This window comes from Hyalella azteca, unplaced genomic scaffold, assembly GCF_000764305.2.
Source record: "Hyalella azteca isolate HAZT.00-mixed unplaced genomic scaffold, Hazt_2.0.2 contig16463, whole genome shotgun sequence".
Taxonomy (NCBI): Eukaryota; Metazoa; Arthropoda; class Malacostraca; order Amphipoda; family Hyalellidae; genus Hyalella; species Hyalella azteca.
The window spans coordinates 157,656-171,548 of record NW_025946286.1 but is presented as its reverse complement, the minus strand read 5'-3'; the positions used below and the strand labels follow the sequence as shown (position 1 = coordinate 171,548).

Below are 13,893 nucleotides of genomic sequence, written 5' to 3'. Positions count from 1 at the left end.
GACTTTGAGTTTTCAGTAGGATTGGCTCCCGACTGGCAACACCGACTGACAACTGCTCTGATAATCGAATCTCTTATAGACTCCGAGTATTACTGAGAACTCTGTTGTTCGACGAGGTGGAAACTCGGGCAGAGTTCCCCCTGTTTGATTGACACATGAATCAAACATTGCTTGATTCAAGCCCTGTTTGATTCCAATAGACGCGTCAGCCACGATTCATGTAATCGATTTGTGAACTTCTTTTAATTGACTTTGAAAATTTGTTTTCGACGGTTTTGGTTGTGTGTAATGATTTTAGAGTCTCTAATTCATGCAGAGAAATTTTCTTTTCTTGCAATTAAATTTTCTGTTATTAATGTTAACTCCTACGTGGAATTAATTATGCCGTACCTCATGGCTGCGATAATTAAGGGCGTAGTTTTAATTCTAACTTAAATATATTCAGGGACTGTTTGTCTAAATTGTCTAAATTGCAAAACTCAAACATGAATATCACTCAATAGAAACGTATATAGGCATTTTTTTACAACATTTACTAATAAAAATATTTATTGTTTCTTCTCGCTTTATCAGAAAAGATGTAATCTTTTTCAGTTGGTGCATTTTTTTTCTTTAATAAAAAATCAACTCCAACTTTCATATAAAATATAATGCGCTGTGGGTATATCATGGGTTTTACAAGTTGAATGTGCCACTTTCTATTCTACGAAGTCCTCATAATTCCATATGATTACCAAGGGGAATCAGCTTCATTAGTTCAAACCAACTTTCGCCGTGTCCGACGAAACCATGAATGCTCTCGTCATTTGTTCTATAATTTCGCAGTAATAATTTGTTATCTTAATCTTGCTCGGTCCAGAATCGTGACTTGCTGCTGTCGGGTTATTTCTACAGAGAAAGCTTCAAGAATTTATATATATAAATTATTAATCTTTTAACTTGAATCTCTGGCGCACTTCACTCGTATTTTTCTTGATTTTGGTGTCCGGGTTCCCAAATTAATGACTAACACTGAGCTGCACACTGATGGTCACAATCAGTGATGGTCTCATTCACGGATGTTCCCATTCACTGATTGTCCCACTCACTGATGGTCCCACTCACTGATGATCTCATTCACGGATGTTTCCACTCACTGATTGCCCCACTCACTGATGGTCCCACTCACTGATGGTCTCATTCACGGATGTTCCCATTCACTGATTGTCCCACTCACTGATGGTCCCACTCACTGATGGGCCCACTCACTGATGATCTCATTCACGGATGTTTCCACTCACTGATTGCCCCACTCACTGATGGTCACACTCACTGATGGTCTCATTCACGGATGTTCCCAGTCCCACTCACTGATTGTCCCACTCACTGATTGTCTACTCACTCATGGTCCACTCACTGATGGTCCCACTCACTGATGGACTCGCTCACTGATGATCCCACTCATTCAAGGTCCCACTCACTGATGGTGTTACTCAATGATGGTTCCACTCACCATAGGGTCCACATCCGGCATTAAGGAACCGCCCGTATTATCTAAGTCTTTTTGCTGAGCGTATTCTGAGCTGTCAATTATTATTTAAAACCGGTTTACGTTATTATTTAAGACCGGATTACGTACAAATTGCTATTTTGAAACTGTGACGTTTTTCTACGACGATAAAATATCTTTAGTTGCTAATATAGGTATTAAAACGAGCGACGATTAAGGTGTAATTAGAGACGCTAAAAAGAATTCCCACAAAATGAATTGTCATCAAATGACCATCAACTATTTTCATCCAGTCTTCAATCTTCGCAGAGCGAATAAATACTCTGGTTTGTACGAACATTCGTTAATAATATAATAATTTAAAGTATTTGGCTTTGCGATAAGCAAACATACGATCGTCACTGATCATACTTTTGAGGTTGCATTGAATCGGTGGCATACCATCTTGTAGTCGGAATTAAGATCCTTCCATTTAACAATAACCAAGTTTAAATCCGATCGACCCGAACAATCATAATTATCGAACAGTCTATCCTGCATGTGCGTTATTTATCAAGAAGCATTCATCAAGTTTCACTGAACTTCGACTTGTTTGGCGGCTGCCCAAATCCCATGTCGCCCTCCAGCAATTGTCATGCGCGGCTTTGTCTCTTTGTACTTTCGCTTCGAAAGTTTCAAGCCAAGAGAAAGTCTCATAAATTCATCAAAGGAGCAAATAAGCGGCGTTTCTAGTTTTGGACTCAAGTTTGTTTCACGACTAATGTGCTCGCCAAGGTAATATTTTTTGCCGTCGAATGAGAGTTCCACAAAATGGCATGTGTCACATACCGACTGTAACTGTAGAGTATTAGTGTTAGATAGAAATACCATTTTATTTTCTCTTTTTAAAATATAGATTCTATAACTATTGACTATTCTTTAAGCTAGAGTTGCCAATGCCAAAGTTCAATCAAATTGCAACAAGGACAACAAATGCGAGCGAAAATATTTACGTCAAAGAGAAACGCATTCAAAGGAATTGTATTTATGACGCAAATCGGACATTTTCTCAGCGCAAAAATAAACAACTGAATGCGTTTCCCAGAACTGAGGAGATCTGTTCGGTCAGACCGTTTCCAATGGTCACGATGTCGGGCTAACCTCAACCAGATTCACGCTAATCATGCAGTGAACATTCGAAATAAAATATCCCCTTCTATTCTTGATTCAACAGATCTGAAGTCCTTCTCCTTTCCCGTTTTAACAGGTCAGAAATATTTTTCTGTTTCCATTTCTCTCTCTGCACGATAAGGAAAAGAATCGGCGACAGGCCACATCAGGCCTACACTTCAGCGCCGAGATCAATATGTTATGTTATTTCACCAGCTCAGAAACATTTTTCTGTTCCCGTTATAAAGTTTCAGAAGTCTGTCTGTTCTGTTTCAGTTTCAACAGGTCGGAAATCTGACTGAACTGTTTTCATTTCAACGGTCAGAAATCTTTTCTGTCCCATTCCAGCAGTTCGTAAGTCCTTGTCTATTCCCGTGCAAACAGGTCAGGAGTTACACTCTATTCCTGTTTCATCAGGTTAGGAATTCCACCCTATTCCTGTTTCAACAGATCAGGAGTTTCACCCTTTTCCTGTCTCATCGGATCAGGAGCTTCACTTTATTCCTGTTCCAACAGATTAGGAGTTTCACTCTATTCCTGTTTCAACAGGTCAGGAGCTCCACTCTATTTTTGTTGTAGCGGGTTAACAGTCCTATACTCAATCCTTCGATCGGATTCAATCATGTTTTAGATCCCGCTTAAGAAGCGCAGCATCAACAGAAACAGAGTTCCGCAGGAGCGAGAGCGTGCGTACAAGTCAAGACTCTTATCCTATAATTAAGTTCACATTAATCAAGCAATCACCAATCAGTGATCAGAACCTAGGAGCGGCTGAGTTGCAGCAGTTATCAGTGATAGGATTAATTAAGAACGCCACGAGATTAGTAATTTCCGAATTTATTATTGTCTATACCCAGTTTAACAGGTTTCAATTGTTACCCCTTATACATAAATGTCGTAGACATGAGCGTAATTGAGGGTGTTACCCTTCTATTACCTTGAAAAAATGTATAAAAATATTTTGCAGTTAATTTAACTCAGTTTTTGAACAAATACACTAGAATGCCTTAAATACAAATGAAATATATCCGCCAACATCGGGATCGTTTTACGTTAAGTTACTGTAATATTTGTGCAAATCAAATCTAAAGTAATGTTGCTGCTAATGTTTTGCTTGATTCATGTAGTGTATTTTCGATTACATGCTCTTATGTAATTACTTTCAGCTCCCCATTTTAATCACTTTTGGATGCTATAATCTTTTCACTTTCCAAATTATAATTTGTAAATTAGATGTTCAATTTTTTTTGCTGCTATTAAATCATTGGACCTTGTAAAGATTGTGTATAGTGGATTCAGGAATTAATATTGTGATAGAAGAAAGGCTGTATTACGTCTTTTAATATTCAGGCTTTTTTCAAGTTAACTTTTACTTGGTTTTCAAAATTTCGTTCACCATCTAATTTTGTTCCTTAATTACTCGAAATTCTTGATGTACAAGCTCAAAAAAGTGGAAACAAAATCTGCAGAGGATATATTTCAGCGAGACGAAGCCTTCATATAACATACATGCTGTTTTCTCAGAAGCATTGTTTTTAAATTTTATAATCATTTCATACAAAACTTTCTTCCCAATAAAGTTTTGTCACAGTGTTTCATGGGTACAATGTTCAATTTTACCCAAAAGGAACATAGTTGACGCCCGTGAGTGTTCAAGATTGTCATGCATGTACGATAATAAATCGGTCCATGTTGCTACACTTCCCCTTCACTCACAAAGCTGCCGATCACGAAGCGTCTTTGTTTTCTTAATGAAGTTTTTGACGGAGCTTCCACATGCTTCGAGTAATTTTTCTCGAGGTTGGTGGAACGCAAGGCAAATACGACCGAACGGACACACAGAGATGAACGACCTCTGCCGAATACCGCTGAGCCGCGGCACTACAGTCGAGCGGCTGAAGCGAGCGAGAACATCGGGTGATATGTCATGGCTTTTTCCTGAACTGTAGACTATGTCTATGACTTACTGATGATTCTGATTCAGACCTGACTTATTTAACGGAAGAATTTGCACGATATTCCCATCAGACGTAAAAATCCTACTTCTGTTGTCCTAGGTTGTTTTTCGAATAGAACGGATCTAAATCTAGTGGCTAATGTAACAATTAATTTGTAGTTAATTGCAACTATTCTGTACTTTTTTATTCATATTATATTATTATTCATTACTATCTATATTAAATTTCTGCAAAATTTGGTGAAGAAATTCCTACGTAGGCCCTGTCATGTGCCTATATCATTTCAATTAGTCTTTTTGATTATACTTTCATTTTGCTTTGTGCTTCTAGAGGAACTTTTCTAGGGCGAAAAGGAAATTTAGAAAACCTGACGTTCCACGGAGCCGAAATGAAGTGAAATGACTTGCACCCTGAACTCATTACTGCTCGTAATTGGAAGATCTCATGAGGAGTTAGTAGTGGTTACTCTTAGACTAATTTCCATGCTGTAAATGAAACATGAACTCAATATGCCAACGTCGGTAATTTTGTGCTACGTCATGCCGAGCACAAAGCCTGCAGTGGCCGCGCGTTGGTCTGTGGTGGGACATGGAGGTTGGCTTACTTTTATTTGTATTATGGCGTCCCAGTCAATTTGTTGCCTTCATAACTCACGGGAAAGTTTCATTTCAACTTCCCTTCTATTCCATGGAGATTATTTGTGGCTAAAGGCTTTGTTATGAACATCACAAGCATTTATTGGTCAGGCAAATAATACAAAGAATTCTTACAAAATATGTACTCAATTTTCAAATTTTAAGAGTTCGTTTCGTCAGTTTCTTATAAAATTAATTCCTGTATATGCCCACATTAAAAGTGAAATGGCTCATCTTCTATCGTGTGTTGATGAGAAGGGAATTGCATATTATTGACAACACCGAGGTCGAATTTGGACATGGCTCACAATTTTTATGTTAATTCGACGCCGCTCTGCAGCATGCAGGGAGCGAGCAGACACTCTGCAGTGGTTCTGATAAGTGACGCATCCCATAAAGAGAAGACGTAGCATATCAATAAAAGGAGTTCAGGATATTGTTTTCATTGTTGCATCGCTGCGTCTTTCGTGACAGATTAAATATTAATGATATAATATAATGATTATTATAATATATGAACAATAAATTGCTTCATTTAGGAAAAAGATCAGAACTACCTTTGTAATCCCTTAGTAGTTAATTTGTGCGAATGTACGTATGTCTTAGGTTGTTTTAATGATGAAATTAGGCGTCTGTCTTAATAATGGGAAAAACTGTGAGTGACTGCCTTCAAAAACTCACTGAAGATATGTGGCCTTATTAGTCGTTCTAAACATGCCATGCGTTATGCGTTCAAAAATAATGGTGGCTGCAGACACGAGTATATGAGCAAATCAAAAAAATAGTATATCAGCACACAAAAAAATTTATTAACAATGTTTTAAATTTCAATTACTAAAATATAGCACTAAAGCTGCACAGGTCACTGCAATATTAAATTCCTTTCAGTCTTAGTAGTAACATGTTAGCAAGTTCAATAAAAATCCTGCATCGCGCCGTTTCCATTAATGTCTGGAATTACATCAGCAATGAGCAGCATAGCAAATGGCACCACAACAACACTCTGATTCTGAAATGACATCGATTTGCTTAAGACGGCTCGCGGCGCAGCGAATATTTATGCCAATGATGACATACTTAAGTGCCATAACTACATGGAATACACTAATAATAGCTCATAAAAACAGTGTTGAAGGTTTCAATTGTTGAGCCCTGCAGCCGCGACTGGTCTGCTAGAGAGTCTGAGCTAATTGAGAGACCGTTATATGCGCGCTGGAGAGATGGTAATTGGGACGATCTCGTCTTTACCATTACTTCCTGAGAGTCGTCACGAGCTGCCTCATTGCCTCTTGCGGCGTATGCACTGCTCGATTTACGTGCGCATTAAAACGCGCATGCGTAACCTGCGAAATACATTGTAGACAGCGACGGTAATCTCGCAAATCGTGCTGGGAAGCTAAGGGGAGTTTGTACTTTATACGATGGTGTTGAGCTGCGGGGCCGCATCGCTGCAAAAATGCAACATTTATGTTTCATTTTTGTAGAGGGGAAAATGGTTGAAGAAAATTTTTGCTCTAGTTACGCATCGGATGGAAAACATTTGCTCCTATGTTTTTCGGCATCCTTTGGAACTGTAATGTTTATAATTGAATGTAATTGAATCAACTAATGTTTTTATTTTTTCAATAAATGGAATATGTATGTCGGCGTTTCGTAATGCTTTAAACTAGCTTGCCGTTACTTAATTATTTCATATCCTAGGAACGCTGATAACGTATTTTTAGATAAAAAAGTGATCACGTGAATACTCGGAAGCTAAGAAACACGTTTCAGAGCTTTACAATACATTTGCACCGTTGTTGCGGTCATCGACACACCAACTCGGCCTACATGATCGTATAAGGTCATTTTCACTGATAGTCTTCAATTAAAATCACTTTATTGCACAATCTGTTTCAGTATATACAATCCACTGTAATATACACATTCACGTGCTGGTCAACTGACGAGGAGATGACTAATTAAGTCTCGAGTTTGAGTCTCTGGTTTGAGGCTTTCCTAAAAGAGTAAAATGAACAATAATTAAACTTCTAACTAGTAAATACAGTAATGAATATACAAATCAAATAATGGAACACACATATAGTATATACATCGATTCAAATCATTTTCACATATCACAATTCAATAATACGCGTCAGGACCTAACACACTACGTACCTCCGCTCGGGCTTCACACCGCACAATAATCTAGCAGCAACTTACACCTTCCGCATTCCGACTTTCGTAAAGTCTAAACTAAAATGGCATTGAGCAACTTCACAATAAATGAAGAATCCCAAGTAAAATAACACGTAAGATAATAAAATACAAGCTTATACCTCAACACCGTCTTCAATGAAAACGACTTCGGGAAGGCTAATGCCTATGACAGACGTTTTCAAGTGCCAGTGATCAGTCACGACAATCTTGCGTGAGAAGTGGGCTTTGAGAACACTTCAAGAGCCAAAATCGTGTCTTGGCACTTGACTGCCGTGTTCCAAAAGCTAGATTTTCCCTCAAAGTTCAATCGGAAAGTAGAAAAACCGTGTCTGCATGAGCCCGCCGACGTAGCAAGAACTACGCGTCATCAACTGCTGTTATAAAGAAGCTTCTTTTATTGTGGACGTCATTGGTGGCTTTGGTCGCATCGTCCATTCGTTTGTGAACTGGTCTTCATTCCTCATTGGCTCCAAATTTTTAAACATTAACTACAGTTATTTAGGATTTTTAATGTAGCAAAAATCCACGAAAATTACGGTACTATATTTCAAATGTACCACATAATACGACATTTGCAAATAAGCGCTTCGCATTGCAATAGAGCAGATTTTTTTTTTGCGGTGCGGTACATAATTAACAATATAGAAATTATGGATATAAATATGCTGAACTAATTACCCCGCAGAAAAGTCAGGCTGATCGTCACGCGTTACGTCGACAGGCAACGGCAGCTGGCGTCGTTGTAGCTGCCGATGCCGCGGATCGTAACGGCGCTCAACACTTGCATTGATCCGGCGCTCCGAACTCCAGAATCGAAGCACGGAATTTGCTCTATTTTTTCAACTCTTCTTAAGCTCCGTTATCCATGGAATTTCTGATGTATCACTGATAGAATGGTGATTTTTAGATTGCTTATCTTACAAATTTACTATTTAATTTAATCAAAATCTCTTTCATTGTGTTTTACTGATTATTAGTTTTTATAGTTTTAATCACTCTCCACTTTATGAATTTTGTCTTGCAAATTGGTTAGACTTGTTCTTTGAACTTCAAACTGATAATGAAGCACTTCGTAACTTTTTAAATGAAAATTTGACATTTTTCCATGTTTTATTATTATTATGCGCTTACTGACCTGACGCATTCAAGATATTTGAATCATAGGAATTTTTTTAATAAAGTTGAAGCTTTTACTTAGTTTTGTTAGTTATTTCCTATGCGCTCAAGATCAGTTGTAGCATATCTAGATGTCTCATATACTTGGTTGAGTCGTTGAAAGCACTCAGGTCTGGAAATCTACACAGTTATTATTGGCAAACAAATTTTGGAACCATGCAGCGATAAGTTTCAATGCCCTTTAAAATGAATATTTGTAATATATATATATTTGTATCATTCATAGAATATTTGTAACTGGTTCTGTCATACGAAGCCTTTTACTGTATAAAATATACCCCGTTGAAATTAATGCCGCGAGACCGTGGCTGTTTCTAAAGTTTGTTCATTATTTTGATGCTGCTGAATTTGATGGCTGCAAGTACCTCTACATGCTCCCGTTTTAAATTGACACTTACGAGTGGGTGGCCAAAAACGGCTTCCAGCAATGATGCCGTTTTTGCGAAGAAGAGGCAGATTGCTGTTTAGCGAACAGGACCACCCGGTAGGTGACAGCATGATCAACAACTTGTACTCTTACATATTGCTCATCGGACCTCACAATGACATGACCACGCACTAACGATCCGTACCTCATTTAACCAACGTACTAAAAAACAATCGTTCGATAATGGCTCTGGCTTAGGGTACAATTACTGATCTTGAAGATAAATACTGCGGTCTGCCACCGCACCACCGCATCCATTGCGTTGCAAATACCCGCGTCATTTCCCGGGCAAAAAATCGGAATAAAGCGAAAATGTTTCTTCATTGAGCGAATTGATGTATTTTTTTTAGGTCGGCAACCCGCACCTTTGCCACCCACGATACAACTAAGATTGGTTGGACGGAAGTGGAGACAAATTTCTTCAAAAAATCCGCCACCAGGGATAAAAAGTTTCAAAGTCATCAGGACTATGATGGCGAGCTGATGTAGGCGACGCAATTGAACCAGGAAGAAAGAAAGTACGGGTCATTGACCACAGGTTAAGTCGAACAAGATGAACAGCTCTTAATATCTTTTCATCAATCATCCAAGCTTCAGCTGTTACCATTAGGTAGAATGCGCTGGTCATCGTCATGCTGAAGCCCATAAGTTGTCATGACTCGAACTCATCAATAAGAAGACAGCGCCTGAATGTCGAGCCTGTGCCTCTTCGGAAGTAAGCGCAGTTTGCATGTTAAGAGCTCATGTTCAGTTGTCGCCGCAAGAAGAAGAGCAAATCACTCATATATTATGCTTCATTTTATGGAAATTGAGAAATAATGTCTGTAAATTTATCTATCAATTCATCTTTTAACAAGAAGCCAATAGAAACACAGCAAGTCAACCAACTTATGTGAATGTTGACGCCACAGGATAAAATTTACTGACTAATAAATCTTGTCGTTATTGCTGAGGGGTTTATTTTATTCTGCAGGTATTAAGGGCATTGCAAGGCTTAAGTTAAGATTCATTTAAGATTCAGCTAAGTACAAATTTATTCATTGTAATTAAGGCTCTATTGGTAGACATTCTTTTTTATGTATGAAAAAACATCGAGGCTAAAAACATGATGAAACAATTTTGTGAGTTATTTCATCTATGCCTCGTCTTTCCATCCATGATTTTATTTAACTAAGGACTTTAACAAAATCATTGAGATCAGCTAAATAAATTTGAATGATAAATTTATAAATTAATCAGATTTATTTCTTTCGACGGCCTTCCTTATAGATTTTTGTGAGAACTGGCCTGTCATGATGAATATGTATTTTCGAGGATTTATATTCATGTTTATACGGCCAATAATTGTAAATACTTTTTAATCAAGATTGTCCGTTTGCCTGCGGCAGCTTCACTAGGAGCGGTCATTCTTCGCTCAGTAGACAGGAAGGAGCTACTCTGCTTCACACGCTTCGCTGGCTGCTGAGCTGCAGGCATTTCAGGTTCACTGCTCATGCCCAGGCTCGAACTTTTAATGGTATTATCCGAGAGCGCCCAGAGCTGGGGCCGCCATTCAAGGCTTTCAAAATTTGGTTCACCGCAACATAAAGCGATGCCCAGTCATTAGATTCTGATTTAGATTCACAAATATCTCTGGAGCTTCCTCATAGCAGGGTTGCTGTCAAAAAACTGTTCATGAAAATTTTTTATTAAACGTCATGGCAAATTATAAACTGATAATAATGTGAATCATTAAAATCATCAAAAATGATGAATTCCCAATTATTAATTAGTCTCGAAATGAACGGTGGGCATCTGTCGGTTGATTTTCCGTGTCGATCCCAGTGATTGAATTTGTACTAAATTAGCTTCTAGTTATAGCGTTGTAAATCTAACGAGCTTCTCAACAACTTTTATTCTGTAGCCCATCAATAAGCAGCCAGCTAATGAAATTGTAGAGACAAATAATATAATCAATAAAAGTTATGGAGTCGAAGGAAAAAGTACAAATGAATATATAAATAGCACAGATACTTGAATAATGTACATGTACATGAATGATGATATTCACGAAATTGTTTGTGAGTGAATAACCTAGAAGAAAAAGCTGAAAATATAGGGCGGTACAAACATTTTTTAACTCTGAAATAAGTGAATTATGCAAATTATTGACGCACCAATTATAGTCGTGTCATAAATCATAAAAGTATTAATGGAAGTGAAATAAATATTCTATCTTAGGTTACTACGAATGATAGTACATGACCTGGCACGTCCATGACATTCACGCATGTCTACACGTCCACATGTGTGTGCACGTCCACATGTGTGTACACGTCAACATGTGTATACACGTCCACATGTGTGAACACGTCCACATCTGTGTACATGTCCACATGTGTGTACACGTCCACATGTGTGCACACGTCCACATGTGTGCACACGTCCACATGTGTTATGGGGACGGACGGAAGCAGTGCGGTTCATTATGTTGCGATGCTCGAGCTTCGTTGTGGGGCCGCCGCAAATTTGCCGAATCACGGCGCCTGGTCACGGAAAAAAATTAACATCTCCCTCATTTCCTATTTTATGATGAACAACTTTCCACCTCGTTCATGGACCTCGGAACAACATAAACGTGAAACGTGGAAAAATTCACTTCTATCTGCAGAATATCTAACAAAAAATACGTGTTCAAAGTCATGTGCGCTAAGCTGTTTTTGCAGAAACTTTGACCAGAGTATATATAGTCGCGTTCGGCTGCTAGCTTAAACTGGTGGGGGATTTTCCTTTCTTACGAAGGATTGAGTTGATGGCCTCTATTATCCAAGAAATATTATTTTTGATTATGTAATGAAAGTTTGAAGTGTAAGGACCTCGGTAATTTCTTCAGCAAGACAACATTTTACTCACGCCGAAGATCATCATTCATCAATCAGCTGCTGAGTAGCTGCTCACTCTTTATCGATATACAAGCTTGATGATGTGAAGCAGATTGGGTTTAATTTCACACGGTGAATACAGTTATTGATTTGTATCTCCCTTAATTGGTTTGTGAGGTAAAAACGTGAACGTTGAACTTTAAGTCATTCACGTCGATCAACGACGCGATCGACCCGAGCCGACTAGTTCAATATTTTTACTTCTTGTGTTAGTCCAGCAGTTGATAAAAGAGTTTAAAAATTAACTTGTACGGAAAGCACATGTTTTATTAATTATATAAACGTATTTGCTCATAAAGTTGGCTAAAATTTATACTTGTCTTGACTAATTCATTCTGCAATGCAATGGTTCAAAAAAATTTGTTTCCATGTTCCTACTGGCAGTACAATAGAATTGTTGCAATGACATCATTTAACAAATATTCTTGTAATACACACAAACTTTACAGGAGCAAAAAGAAAATGCTACATGGACAGAACTTTTATGGACAGAGCCACGTTTTTCCTTTATGATCTCCTTAAAAAACGTGAGAATGTGGGTTCAGATCCACGAGTTTTTCCAGGACCGTTTCGAAACTAACTCTGGGAGCCTGTTTCTTGTAGCGAGCCATGAGATCTTTGCTGCAGTTTGTTCGAAATCAGCATTGACCTAAACTATTTGACGATTTCAACGTAATTTATAGCCATTGTTCTTCGTAATTGATGACTTATTCCCTCATGACCAGATGAGCTTGGGAATACTTTAATATTTTATCTGTAACCTAGAGCTGACTTTTGCAATGCACTGGTTGCGATCGCCATTGAGCCTTATTCGCACGAACCATTAGTAAAAGGTCGAAAGGGAAGTATGCTAACAAAAAATCAATCACCAATTGATTTCCTTGATCCATTTTGAAGACGTAGAAGGTTCAGCCTATAATGATACTATTAACGTGTAGTTACTTAAGTGAACGTAAACCGGCCTACGTAAATGTAGCGTCCTTGCGCCATACTTTCAGAACTCGCTCAGTGAACTTAAGTATTTACGATCTATTTTCTTGTCTATGATTGGTGGATTTTGCTTGAAAGGCCGTCAAAGATTGGCTGATGAACTTACGATCTCTTAACTTTTTTTGAAAGTATAGGCCCTTATTACGTATACGTAGCAGCAAAAGTACACGCATCGACAAAAGTACACGTAGCGACCGATTTCTCGTCTGTTTTTGTTGAGCTCAGCATGTAAAACCGACAGAGATTTACTAGCGGAATTAAGATCTCTTAATTATTTTTCATAGTACTGCCTCCGGTCACCAGGTTTGTACATACAATATTTTTCTCCTCGTGACCAGGTATGGGTCACGGTCGGGTCAGGGGCCGGCAGATCTGTAACGTGGACTGCAGCAACAAGATGGCTCCCGTGTGTGGCAGTGACGGCATTATTTACACCAGCACCTGTGACCTCAAGAGACTCAACTGTGGGCAAGGTCAGATTTTATTGTTTTTTAAATTATCATATTAATTAGTTTAACATGAATACAAAATTTATTAAATTCATCTCCTGAAAGCTATTGCTATTTTCCGTTTTCCGTTAGTTAACTTAAATCGCTTAGTAAACCCCTTACTTATTACCTAGTAAAAATTAAGCTTACTTAATCGCTTACTTTTCATAATCATTACTAAATTGATACCCAATACCCAATAGCAAACTGATAATCAAGTGTCTGTGAAGCAGGCGTCTTCGTCGTGGATCCCGCCAAGTGCGAACGATCGCGCGGCGCGTCGTGCAAGCATCGCTGCGCCAACACCTACGATCCCGTGTGTGGCTCCGACGGCCGCACCTACCTTAACCGCTGCATCCTCAGGGTGGAGGAGTGCCGGTGAGTGTTTCTAACACTCTCCACCTACCTTAACCGCTGCATCCTCAGGGTGGAGGAGTGTCGGTGAGTGGTCCTAACAC

At 38.6% G+C, this 13,893-nt stretch overlaps 1 protein-coding gene across 1 annotated transcript in view; it reads left to right on the top strand.

Annotated features, from left to right (window-relative positions):
* The window catches only part of LOC108667214 (agrin), a 37,364-nt gene that overhangs the window by 8,867 nt on the left and 14,604 nt on the right, over window positions 1–13,893 (top strand). The window contains exons 2-4 of the mRNA XM_047884921.1: window positions 13,286–13,420; window positions 13,669–13,813; window positions 13,862–13,872. Coding sequence (XP_047740877.1) covers window positions 13,286–13,420; window positions 13,669–13,813; window positions 13,862–13,872 — 291 coding nt within the window. The remainder of the gene's footprint in view (window positions 1–13,285; window positions 13,421–13,668; window positions 13,814–13,861; window positions 13,873–13,893) is intronic.